Below are 13,446 nucleotides of genomic sequence, written 5' to 3'. Positions count from 1 at the left end.
AAATCGTTCTATTTGTTCCGTAAAGTCTATGTATTTTTTTTTTCATCAGCTTGGGGGTGAACGGAGTATAAATGTGAAGTAGCCCACTCGTGTCCCACTCACAAGCTTGCCAAGTTGGGACACTTGTGTCACCAAATTGCGAGGAAGAAGAAAAAGAGCGAAGGGTTGCGAGCGGACATACGGATATAATTTATTTTCTGTCACCGCCCTAGGTATGCCTACAAGGTGAGCATGCACTCGCTCGGTCAACACGATTATGATAGACACAATTCGATGACCGTAATTTTTGATGACGAGCTTCATTGCGAGCGTGGTACTGTCACCGTTACATCATAAAACTCTTTAATTGTTTCCAAAAACTGAGTCTAGCGTGCGATGAAAACAAGCCAGCGGAGCAAGCTGGCCACCTCGCAAAGCCAAAGAAAAAGTGCGTACGCACCAAAAAAAAAAAAAAAAAAGTACATCCAGCATGGCAGCTGCCAGGATAAGAAAAAAAATATTTTGCGGAATGGTGTATACAGGCGGTCAGTAACGTAATCACACTCTTCCACGTGCTCTTTGAAGGACGAATCGACGCAACGCCTCCTGGATAACAAAGCCTTGGTGCCGGCGGCGTTATCTAGATGAAGGCCAAACGCAGACTGCGCACGACCACTGCGGGGGATTTCAAGTGGGACTTGGGTTTCCACTGACGGAGCACGAGACCCAGTCAAATATTGAGTTAGTAGTTTTTTCTCAATCTGAGCACCACATCGGCCTTCATTTAGGTGACACCAAAAATTCAGCACTGCGGCCTTGTTATCAAGTCTGCTGCAGGTTTAGTATAGGAGGACAAGCGTTTTCCAGAAAGCCACCCCACTCTTTCAACTTTTGCACAGCGAACGCTGGAGAGGAGGAACTACTAACCAAGGAGATTGGTGAGCTTGGTTAGAGGGCTTATCTAATTCTGCTTAACCTGCAACAGAATACACCTTTCCAACGCTTATTGCCAGTGCAAAAAATTAAAAAAAGAAGAAAGATTTGGAATCACTGAGTCACATTTACGTATCCGCGGCGTCTGCTTTTTCGCAGAAGAGAGCTATTCTCGGCGTCAACTTTTCTTGGCAATGCAGTGGTGGAGCGTACAGGCCCGCGTTCCCTCTCCCATTTTGAGCGCTGAATAAAGCTGTGCGCGGGATCTCCTCCTCTCCCCTGCATTGCCAAGAAAAGCTGTCGTCGAGCACAGTGCGCATGATAAGAACCGGTTCCACGGCCCAGTAAGCATCGAGCAGAAGGCGATGATTGAAACACTCTATATAGGCGGTGTAGCATCAGCAGGCGGGCAGCGAAGAAGGAGGTTGGCCCGTGAGTCCCAGCATTTCTTCCGAGACATCCCAGAGGCGCTTTGCGCTCACAGGGTCGAGGGCCCAACGGGGCGCCACGGAAGGTCTGCAGTCGGCGAAGTACCTGGAACGACGGAAGCGTGGGTTTACCTTCCCGAGAAGGAAGGCAAGCGATTTGGGTTCAACCAACACCGCCTGGAATAATCGAAGCACCGGAATGTTGACGCCATCACAGTAAGATCCAGCGAAGACACAGTGGCGAGTCTGCGTTCACCCCTAAGCTGACACTGCGATGGGATTTAGGCTTTCGCCGGTCCGATCAACCGCGTTCCTTTCATCATCTAAGTCAGCTCTCCGCGCGAGAATGTGGGGGAGAGCGTGATCACGTGGCGAAGGATCTACGTATGACTGGTTCAACGTGCTCGTAGCTTCCACCGCAGTCTCAACTTAGCGTTCGGCTAAGCCTCGTGCCCAAACAACGCGTCGAGGGACTCTCGGCGCCGGGCATGGGTTCAATTGCTGAGTTGGCGTCGTCCTACCGGGATGGCATTTCATGGAGGAAGAGGAGGATGTGCGCAGGTTTTATTATTGTCGGTGGTTGGGTAGGAGCAAAGCTAGCTGCCTTTTCTAACGCGAAAGCATTAACTCTCCCACGGAGCGAAGCCGGCGTTATCTGATGTCTGTAGCAGCGAAAAACGGCACCTAAATACGCATCGGCTGAGCGAAACGGCACGTGAATTCCCATTGGCTGGGCGAAAAGGCCAATAGATGCCCAATGGCTGCAAAGCGGACGCGCTTCAGAAATAAAACGCAAAGAAAAGCGCAGCAACGCAGATGCCTGGTCACGGAAGCCGTCGTGAAGCGGTTCGCATGCTCCTGCGCAGTGGGGGAGTCTGATGTAACCGCCGGAGCGCCGTGTGTGATAGGTAGACCTGGCTATCTGCTTGTAGCAATGAGCTTTGTCTAGGAACACTTTCGCATTGCTACACGTAAGCAGTCTTAAGTGTCTCTGCCCTATTTTTTTTTTTCTATTCACTCTTCGAACGCGTTGAAACAGCAAGTCGAGACAGACATCTAGCTTTTTGAATGGCATTTCCAGTGACAGAGCTGGGCGCTCTGGCGACCTGTCCCTGAGTTTGTACCCGTGGAGTGCCATCGATGAACTGTAGTTTTCGGCAACGTCTCAGGGTCTTCGAGCCCACCAGCTAAGCTGCGTCAGCCTTTCTCAGGGTCGACCTAAACCGCGGTTTATTTACCTGGATGTCCCGTGACAAATATTCCGTACAAATTTCTGTGTTTTGCAACCTTATGGGCAATTAATGCACGGTACGATTACATAAATTATACTTTTAGTCAAATCGCCCGGAAATAGCTAAAAATTCTAGTGTGTTTTTAAGCTCTTTAGCAAGGCATGTTTTTTTCTTGCATATACGAGCCAGAACAGCATAACACCGGTTGTATAACGTAGAAGAACTTGTAGTTGGGCAGTTGGTGATTGTTATGAAGCATGATGTAAGGCGCAAAAAAACAACAGACAGAAGGAAAAAGACACACCCGTTGTTTTTTGCGCCTTACTCCATGCTTCATAACAGTTATGTAACATTCGTAGCTATTGACCGATTGTTTTCGCGTGCCATGGTTTGTAAAGGTTAATCCGACTGTGAAGTAAAATTGTCTTAGGTAGCCAGTGGTTGGGTTTGTAAACAAGCCGTAATGAAGTTAAATATTTATAAGCTATTTCTTTTAAAACAAATGGTCCGTGATAGTCCAAGTTACCTACATTTCTTCTTGTATAGTTTGAGATACTTGACCAGTTTCGTAAGCAATGGCAAAATATGGGCAAAGACATTTTCGGATCCTTGGCGTGTCCCACAATTGAACTGCGGCGACAGCCGAGACACTGCGCACTGCTGCAGATAGTTATAAACTGGAGCGTTTAAAATTTCCGCTAAATATAGCGGACGGTATTCATCTGACACTTTAACGTCACGTAACCGGATGACGTCACGTTACCCCATGACGTCACGCGACACTGTGACGTTGCATCCCGACACTGTGATTCACTGCTACATTTAGCGTAGAAAAAGTTCCGCTAATTTTATCGGGCCACAACATACACCGAACATGCGCGAGATAGGCGCTGCGAAACGGCGTGAACTAATGGCTCTTGCCGTAATTAACATCAAAATAAGAATTGGATGCACGTGACCCTTCGAGTTCCCGTCTATAAAACTGTTAAATGGGGATATTTTCAAAAGGAAGTTTGCATCAATCGAGAAATTTAGATACCTTATATGTGCAGCGTGTCCACCCCCCCCCCCCTCCCCCCACAAGTAAATAAATAAATAAATAAATAAAAAAATAAATAAATAAACGACACGTTACCGAACTTACATCCCTCGCTCTAACGTAGCGCTAGGGGTTCGAACCGGACGCCAAAGTTTTAAAACTAACCGTTATCTTATGCGAAATTTGTGGGTAATTTTCTGAAAATTTAAATGAAATATGATGTCCGCGCATGGTAAATGGAGCCACTCAACTCCATATATTTAAGGGCTCCATCGGCCGCCATTTTCCTATTGAAATTTTAGAAAATCAGTCATGACTTATGAACAAAAGAACGGTTTGTTTTAGAACTTTGGCATCTGCTTCTAACCACTAGCGCTTCAATTGGGCGGAGAATAAACGTTTAACAATGCGTGGTTTTTCTTTTTGTTCTGTTCTTTTTTTTGTGTGTGTGTGGGGGGGGGGGGGGGGGGAGTGTACATTTTTTCTTATTTTTTTAACTTTGTTTTGACGATTTCAATTGAAGCTATCTAGCGAGATTCGGTGTCAAGCTAATTCCCGCCTCTCTATCTAATGCAACAAAATCTACGATAGTCCCTTGCAACTCAAGAAGGTAGGGCGAGGGAAAGGAAGGTCGGGGAGGAGGAAGCTGACGGAACGCTGGAGAAAAGGAGGTTCCTACTCTCCTTTCCTACTTTCCTTCTGCTTTCTCCTCCCCGGCCTTCCTTTCCCTCGTCCTACCTTCCTGAGTTGAAAGGGACTACAATGTATTGTTCCAACTTAAAAAAAAAAAAAAAAGGAAACGGTTACAAAACAACGAAAAAAAAAAAGAAAAAAAAAGACTGTTTCGTTTTGATTCAACGGAGATTTTAATTTTAGAGAGGCCATTTTCACACTTTAAACTATACAACGGCCCTCTCATCAGCTGAAACTTGTTTAGCTTGTTTGGTGCTCTTAATTTACTCGCTGAGTGGAATTCGAAGCAACTAGCTCGTTTTGCCAGGAATCTAACGCCTCTTGGCTGTTCTCAGCGGACTCTCGATGGAGAGTGTGGACCACTAGGACGTCCACTGAAGGCTCTCTCGCATCTTTCGCACGAGAGATATCAGATGATGGCACTCAATCATTTCAACGGCACGTCTCACATCCCATGGCTGTCGTTCGCGTCCCACTCTCCCCATTGGGAACCGCAAGAGCGCCAGACGCACCTTCCAGTGACGTGCTCCACGTCCTCGGACACAGCCAGGTGAACCGTCGTCTGCGCACCTTCCTCGGGGCTCTGAAAAGAAAAGAAAAACAAAAAAAGAAGCACTGACATCAAGTTTTAGCTTACCTATATGTGTGGGATGCTAAAACCATATACATCGTCCGCGTTTGACGTTATGACGTACTGCGACAGACTCTACGAGCAATATGCCATTAGTGAAACTGAATAGTGTGTCAGAGTATTGTATCTTCATTCTTTAGTGCTTTGCCGACAACAGACTCACTCTAGCTGAGTTTGTTTTGATTTGTTGCAGCTTCAGTGGACGGTACAAGTCACCTGACAGATGTGCGGTCTCTGCTATCATCTTTGTTTCGAGTCGTCGACATGAGCGGCAATTTTGTGGACTGCCAGGTTCTGCTGCAACACTTCGGGTCGCTTCTTCTCAGCCGCTTAGTGGCGGCTTGCTGTGCCTTCGGGTGCAGAAACAGGTCAGAGAACGGCAAAAGACCCTTCCGCTCTTCGTCAGGCAACAACGTAACTGCACATGGTTGAAAAAAACCCGACGCTGCGGGGTAAACGACACAACACTAAAAAGTCTCTAAAGTCTCTGCAAAGGGGAGAAGTACTTGGTTTGCTATCATAAATGCAGGACGCAAGCTTTGTGAAGTGAGCATATATTTCAGTGTTGTTCTTCGCAAGATTGGTTCGGGATGAACGATGTTTTGAAAAACGATTCCTTCTGAAGAAGATTTCGATTGCAGCGCTTCCTATCCAAAAAGCTTCGCTTTGTATGAAGCGTATGGACCAATGTGAGGAGTAGCTTTGCATACGAAATTGGAAGCATAAATATCCGAATGACCCATAAAAAAAAACACAAAAAAAAAACGTTCTTGTGTGAATTGGCCCTTAGGTGGTTGTCATCTAAGTTTTCTTGTTCTGGCATACCTATCCAAGACCGTCCTGCCGACGGTCTTGGTTAGGTATGTCACTTGACGCTCGGAGTGAACGAGATGCATATTCGGCGCCATCTTTTTCAAGGTGGCACCGAGGAAGGTTGCGTGCGGAACGTGCTCCACTCCCGTAGTTGGCAAGCAACAATTTCTGGCTTGTGCTGGCCGCTGCAGGAGCAAATTCCATTGTAACTGCATAAACGTTGGCCTTGAAGAATACAACGTGTTCATGGCTTCCGGTTCCAGCACATTAAAAAACGACTGCATCCGGCGAAACCGTAGCGCGCCCGACAAGAAAGTCAGCTCGTCGAATGCGTCCGAAGCCTTCGATTCCGAGAACGAATCCTGTAGTCACCACTGGAAAACGACGTCAATGAATCCATCGTCATCCCTCCTGCCGAGGCAAGTGTTTTGGATAAGTTTGGTGCCAAGTTAGACATCTTAGCTGCCGAGGTGAAATGTTTAAGGGCAGACAACAACAGTCTTTGTTCCGACTTGACAGCAAACGAAACACCGTTAAGTACAAAACGAGCGTGTTGGTAACAGTAATTAAACATCAGGAAGATACATAGAAAGGGGGGACGGACAACGAAGACTTCCAACTAGCAACAACATTTATTGACCCGTAGTTTGCATATATAGGTGAAGGAGGGGACGGTGAAAGAGGCTACACTGAAAAGTGGGAAGGCGATGGGAGAGGGTGTAGAGCCAGGGAAGTGAAGGACGATTCCGTGGGGTTGACATTTAATCGCTTGGAGCCGCGGAAACGAGGGATGTCAGCTCTGGCCCCAGGAAGGTTATCTCCCTCCTGGATAAGCCTATAGACGGGGACCCGAAGTTGTTGTGACTGCGGTGCATGGCGAAGGCCGCCTTCGTTGTCCGTCCCCCCTTCCTATGTATCTTCTTCATGTTTAAGAAACACCAGTGGCTCCACAAGCAAGCGTAAAGCACCCTCAAGTCACCACTAGCTCTCCAGCTTCGCGCAGGTCCAGACGGACCAGAAAACCTCTGCATCGTTAATGTCCCTGCACTGTAAAAAAATGTGTATTCTAACACCCTTTGTCCCATATAATACACCCCAAAACTTCAGTTCGACGTACAGCGCCCTATAGTCGAACAGACGGCACTAACTTTCACGTGAGGCATAGCTGTGTGGTACAACTTATTAAAAAAAAAAATTGGGTTGTGTGTGTGTTTATACAGCCTAGAACTTGGTCTGCCTCACAGGGGCGACGAGTCTCCCAGCTGTAGATGAGAAATTTAGCCAGTGCGGTACAGCCGCTAGCCTGGGGTCTTTAACGTGCGTCACGCAGTAGTGATGCACGACCGCACGCCGGTACGATGCTCATCCAGATCGAAACGGGCAGGGGTGGGGCTCGAACCCAGGATCCCTGGGTTCTGCAGCGCGAGCTTTCGCTCCACGTACTCCGAGCTGGTGTGCGCTAGACCACTCGGCCACCGATCCCCCCTACAACTTATTAAAACAGCTAATGTGCGTGTTACTGACAAAAATAAAATAATCGGTGTTTTTTGGCCTTACTGCATAACCTCAGTGTTTTCTTTCTGCGGTATTTGAAACGTATTTTAGCTATTTAATAAGTTATATGGCACGGTTATCAAGCCCCTCGTAAAATTCGGGGCCGTCTGTTCGGCCATAGTGCGCTGTACGTCGAATTGAAGTGGTGGGGTGCATTATATAGGACAGAAGGGTGTAAGGTGATACCCTTTTTTTAGAGTGTAAGATAACAATCGGGGAGAAGGACCGTGCGCCAGGAACGATATTAGACGTGTCTCTTGACGCGGTTTTCTGGTTACATCATAAGAAGATTCATATGTGAATATATAGACCAACCTCATAACCGACAGTCGCGACCGCAGCTCCACTTTTACTTGATGGTAAAGCGCCAACTTTATGAGCGCCTAACGTAGTATAACTTAACCTATAGGGAGAGAGCGAGCCGCCGGCGTCGCTTCCGTCGCCCATTGTTCGCCGCCACCTCGGTAAACGAAGCATAAGGATAGCATAAGATCATATCACCCAATAACAACATCTTCGGTCCTTTACAGACTAGGTGGTAGTAAAAAGAAGAATGGAACAATGGGCAGCAAACATTTTAGGTGGGCTGCAGAACCAGTTATGAAGACATAGAAGATACGATAACTTATTCATCATCACTTGATGTATGGAGGTGGGAAAAATTAGTAAAAAAAAATCTTTATAGATAGCATTCCTAGACATTAAAAGGGCGTAGGACAATGCGCGTCAGGAAAAACTCTGGGTACAGCTGAGAGAGTATGATTTAGATGCGCATTTTATTAGGCTTTTACAACAGGTATACACAAATAATTAGGTTGTTATAACATTCCCATGTTATAACAACCTTATTATTTGTGTATACCTGTTGTAAAAGTCTAATCTAGTGTGCATCTACAGAACCGGCAGAAAAAAAAAGACGACTCAGGCAGGGTTGTTTTTTACTTCTACTCTTCATGTTATTTCTGAGTGGAATGAAAGAGAAATTAGAAGAGTGCAATCTATGTTTGGATATGTCATATACGAAGAGAGGGGGAAATGTAAATCAGGTTATACCAGAAATGTACTACGCAGACGACATTGTGCTGCCAGCAGAAAGCCTGGAGATGTTATAGGAGCTGAATAAGATCTGTTGAGGGGAAGGAGACCCTCTGGGCCTGCAATTCAGCAGCGGCAAGTCGGGAATAATGGTTTATATTGATGAGAAGAGGTGGGGGGGGGGGGGGGGCGGGGGCGCTGTATTGTCAAAACTTTTAATAGAACACATAGATAGGTATATATATATACCAAGGAGTATGGCTGAATTACGGAAAACATTACTTAGAACAGGAACAAGGTTTAATAAAGAATGGAAAAAGGAACGCAGAAACAATGAAGCATATCGCACTGTGGAAAAACCATATATGAAGTCGTTAGGGAAATATGAAAAGCGGTCATGGTGCCGGGATTGTCTTTTGGCAATGCGGTATTATGCATGAAATCTGTGCCCCAGTCGAGCTTAGAGACCCGGCAGAGGAGCTTGAGCAGACGGGCACTTGGGGCGCATCGGAATCCATTAAATGAGGGAGTGCACAGAGACATGGTCTGGGCATCTTTCGAGGTTAGAGAGGCACTCAGTAGATTGTCATGCTGCCTCTATACTATGACTGATGATAAATAATATATCATCATAAATCTTCTATACCTTCGGAACCCGTTCTGTAGCTCACCTAAAATTTTTTCTGCGCATTCTTCTATTATTCTTTTTACTACCTCCATTGCTAGACTATGAAGGACCGAGGTTGCTGTTACTGGGCGGAATGATGTTATGCTATCCTTATTTCCCTTACTTTTATATATTTATCTCATTCTGCTTAGTCTTCAATCACTGAGTACCTCACCTTCGTTATTATTTGATCAGTTGAATGTTTTAACTTTTAATTTTTTTTTGTTCCTAGTGGCTTGACTAGTCTTACTCCTATGCCACCTTGTCCGGTCGCCGTTCCAGTAGATGCTTTACTAACCGCTCTTTACCATTTCCCTGTGGTCGTCTCAGTTATCTCGCTAGTTCACTCGTCTTGTGCCGCGTTGCTGCTCGTGTTCTGTTCAATATCGTGCGGTCCAAGTTCCGCGACTGCCTTTCGGCTTAACATCATTGTGGCCAAAAATCTTAAGCTCTATCTGAAATCGCAGGAAACACTCTCACGTTCTCCGAAACTGTTTAGACGTTCCGTGATCGAGAGAAAAATGACACCGTCTGTAATTTCTGGCAAGGTATATGAAGTTTAGGAAATCGAATATTTTTAATCGTAACTATCGCCAAATGACTACGTAAGCACCGAAATGGCGGCGCTAATGCGAACACTTGCGAATAGGGTGTTGATACTGTATGCGCAGCCGTGGCTAAAAGCTGGCCAGATAAAGCTGGCTTTAGGCCCAGCTTTATCTGGTTAGGATTTTCAGTTGCTCCGGTTATCTTCGCTGGCTTTGCGAATATGTCCGACACGCAAATACAACACTTTTTTTTTTGTTGCTCAAGCAAAAGCAAAAAAGAAATGCCAACGACATTGTCGACCTGGTCAGCCACTAGCTTCCTTACCTTGCCGAAGTTCTGGATGAGGATATCCGTGAATTTTGTGTGAAGGTCGGAGCTGTGGCTGGCAAGCTCCGTCTTTACGAATCCGGGGTGGCAACAGTTTGCTGTCACACCTGCGTCGCAAAGGAGGAATGCTATTGACCCTACCTTCGATGTCAAACGCGGAATCTGGTTTCGTTGCCTCCTCCCGAGGCCCCATGGCGAACAAGCCGAACAAGGCAGGCCGCCAGTGGAAACGATAAATAGCAGTCAAGGGAGTGGACGTGTCTCACTAAAAAGACAGTATGGAAAGTACGCGTTTGTTTTGCGAGAGATTTACAAAATGGGCGAACAAGTTGGTTCATTTATAGAAGGGTTTCATGCTGTTCCCATAGTCGTTGGATTAAGTATATGAAACTAAGTATATTCAATACTCGAGTTCGCACAGGCAAGTTTGCAGCTGAGGCAGGCGCGGAGTCATAGAAAGGGTCATCTTCGTCATTTTGTGTTCCGTATTCCCTTTCTTTCTTCGAGATCAAGCAATTGGTATTAGGGAAACACCAGTGCGTTTCTATGCGACCGGGTGCACAAAGCGTTCGATTCAGATCTTCCGGAGAGAGAACAAGAAATGTACATTCCTCCCTTTATGTAAAAAACGTGTCTTTGACTTGGGGAATTTTTCTCATTTGATCTTTAACGGACTCTTACGGTACTCAATACAAGTAATCAAATTGTTTATAATATATTCCTGTCGGAGTAATTTTGCAATTATTTGATTACCTTTGTCAGGTAGCAGACTTGTACGTAACGAGTTACAAGTAACTGTATACTTGTAATCAATTACATTTTATTGCAACTTTTTAACTCTTAATTGCCTTTTCCTGCGGTATTGTTTGCTGTAATTCAATCACTATTTTGATGTAATCAGTTACAAGTAATAAATTATATGTTTCCGAAAGAGATCAAATTATTGAGTTGAGTTTTTTCACGTAAACATCGCTGTGTCTGCCTTTGCGTCACTCATCTATGTTCCACCAACGTTGGACACTTTTCTTTGAGCCCGGCACCACTTGAAAAAAAAAAAAAAAAAAAAAAAAAAAAACACCAAGACACCACAAGGATTAGAATGTCAAGGCGCTCAACGTTGACATTCTTTAGGAGTGTCAACGCCGAACGCTTCCGAGTACCCTCAGAAAGCCCCTAGCTTCTCAGAGGACACGAAAGCGTGCTTCGAAACACTGCGCAACCACGAACTGGTACGCAGAGGGTCTGTGCGCTACAACATCGCTCTTCCCTCAAGCTCACACGTCGAGGGGGTCTTCAGCGTCGCGGCCGATGTGTTCACCGGGAGACGTGGGAAGATGACTGACGAGAACTTTGAACGACAACCGCGGTTGAAACTCAACAAGGTGCGAACGACAAAAAGAAACCAAATGTTACCACTTTGAACATATGTATGCCTTTTTGATTTCGCAATAAAAAGCTAAAAAAAAGTAATGTGAAAAGTAATAAATTACTTTCTGGGAATTTTTCAATTGCTTTTATGATGCAGTAATTGATACCTGCACTCAGTCACATTTTTCAACGAAGTAAGTGAATTGTAGTCGGTTACTTTTTCAGTAACGCATACACGCCTGTTAGGTTGTAACAACAAGAGTAATATTGTGACTTTTAAAAATATTAAAATTAATTGTGCCTTTTAATTTTCGAGGATACAAGGCATTGGAGTAGTCATCGGGGTCGTGATTCAGGTCTCGTCCTTTTTTTCGCTCGTTAAAAAATCCGTCAAGGATGTCTAGGACACCCTATTTGATGTTCTTCACAAGCACCCTAACGTAGCAACCAGTGCTTTAACACACTTAGGGTGTTCTCTCGGGGCCAAGCTGGTTCACACGCTGAGGGGAAGCAAATCAATTAATCGTGTATAGTTCTAAAATAATCTGATGGGCTAGTTGGTTGTACATAGTTTAAACTGCACAAAGGACAAGTGATAGACGTCGATATGAGAAGCGCTCAAATCACAACTGACGTTTAATAAGAAGGTTGTGGAAGAGCTAAAAAGATGTGAAGGGTTTTTAAATTTCGAATTAATGAAATGAATGTTGAATTAACTGCATAATTAGTCGCTGATTCTTTTGTTAATTTCAAAACTGACAACTGTTAATAACTTGTTCTCATGAGAATAGTGATTAAACGAAGTTACAGGCGACATTCAAAATTTATGTGTAAAAGAAGATGATGTGACTTAGGGAGGTCATTTACACGTAAAAGAAAAAAAAGTAAATCGTGGACACCAATCTAAAAAGAAAAAATCGAGCTCTTTTGCCGGCAGGACATTTAATACTGAAGCTATGCAAGCTTGCCCCTTTTTCTTAATCACTTTCATCTCAGACTTATTTGTACCTCTGGTCATGAAACTGCTTGAGTACTTTCCTGATGATTTAAGAGATAAAGCAGAAATGCTCACACACGAATAATCAGAAAAGCCTACCCTGCAATTCCTTCAACTGAGAATAGAATTCCATGACAGAAAGTGTGCTAAATGTATTCCTCATGTTCGAAGAAAAGTCTACTTGGATCTGAATCAGCATACACCATGCTCTTCAAAAGAGGAATTATTGTCGCTGCCTTCGGTGCAACACTGAAAAAGTCGTGCGAACATACAGCAGGAGAAAGTTTCAAGAACCAAGAGCAGATACTCTAAGCTTCAGGATACTCGATAAGCGTTTTGTCCAACGTCGTCGAGAGCATGTTGAAACAATCTAAAAGAGAAATTAGAAGCCAGAGAACGATCCGACCTGTTGTCATAGGTTGGCATTTTAAGCTGTCCTCACTCAAACTCACGATCACTATTTTTTCCTCAATCAGGACTCACGCCCACTCACGATCACGATTTATTCAAAATAGGGTCATCACCCGGACTCACCCTCACGGTTCAACACAAAACCAAAACTCACTCGCCGTCATCATCGCCGTCGTCACGCTCACATATCATCGCGGTCATCACGCTCACAGGTCATCACAAATCATCAGACTCACAGGCCATCAGACTCACAGGTCATCACACTGACAGGTCCTCACGGTCCTCACACTCACAGGTCATCACGGTCCTCGCACTCACAGGTCCTCACACTCACAGCTCTACACGGTCCTCACACTCACAGGTCCTCACGGTTCTCACACTCACACAGGTCCTCACGGCCCTCACACTCACAGGCCATCACGGTCTTCGCACTCACAGGTCCTCACACTCAGAGCTCCTCACGGTCCTCGCACTCGCACAGGTCCTCACGGTCCTCGCACTCGCACAGGTCTTCACGGTCCTCACACTCACAGGTCATCACGGTCCTCGCACTCACAGGTCCTCACACTCACAGCTCCTCATGGTCCTCACAGGTCCTCACGGTCCTCACACTCACACAGATCTTTACGCTCACCTTACCCACAGGTCCTCACACTCACAGGTCATCACGCTTACAGGTTGCTTTCTTTGTTTTTCTTTTGTTCCTCGCAAGCCGTTGGTCTGTCTCCGCGTGAGTCGTGCGACGGGGAAACTACCCTAAAACAGTGAACTTCTGAACCGTTTATCCAAT

The 13,446-nt window shown here is 45.4% G+C and overlaps 1 protein-coding gene across 1 annotated transcript in view; it reads right to left on the bottom strand.

The window, feature by feature from the left end:
- Positions 1 to 1,310: 1,310 nt before the first annotated feature.
- Positions 1,311 to 13,446, bottom strand: part of LOC115333126 (retinol dehydrogenase 11) — a 73,295-nt gene continuing 61,159 nt past the window's right edge. Inside the window, exons 5-7 of the mRNA XM_040217355.1 lie at positions 9,878 to 9,987; positions 4,817 to 4,887; positions 1,311 to 1,446 (exon numbers count right to left, since the gene is read on the bottom strand). Of these exons, the coding sequence (XP_040073289.1) occupies positions 1,311 to 1,446; positions 4,817 to 4,887; positions 9,878 to 9,987 (317 nt within the window). The remainder of the gene's footprint in view (positions 1,447 to 4,816; positions 4,888 to 9,877; positions 9,988 to 13,446) is intronic.

The sequence above is a fragment of the Ixodes scapularis genome, unplaced genomic scaffold (assembly GCF_016920785.2).
Source record: "Ixodes scapularis isolate PalLabHiFi unplaced genomic scaffold, ASM1692078v2 PGA_scaffold5__190_contigs__length_132052651, whole genome shotgun sequence".
Classification (NCBI taxonomy): domain Eukaryota; kingdom Metazoa; phylum Arthropoda; class Arachnida; order Ixodida; family Ixodidae; genus Ixodes; species Ixodes scapularis.
The sequence above is the reverse complement of the archived record's forward strand: the minus strand, read 5'-3'. Positions and strand labels throughout refer to the sequence as shown.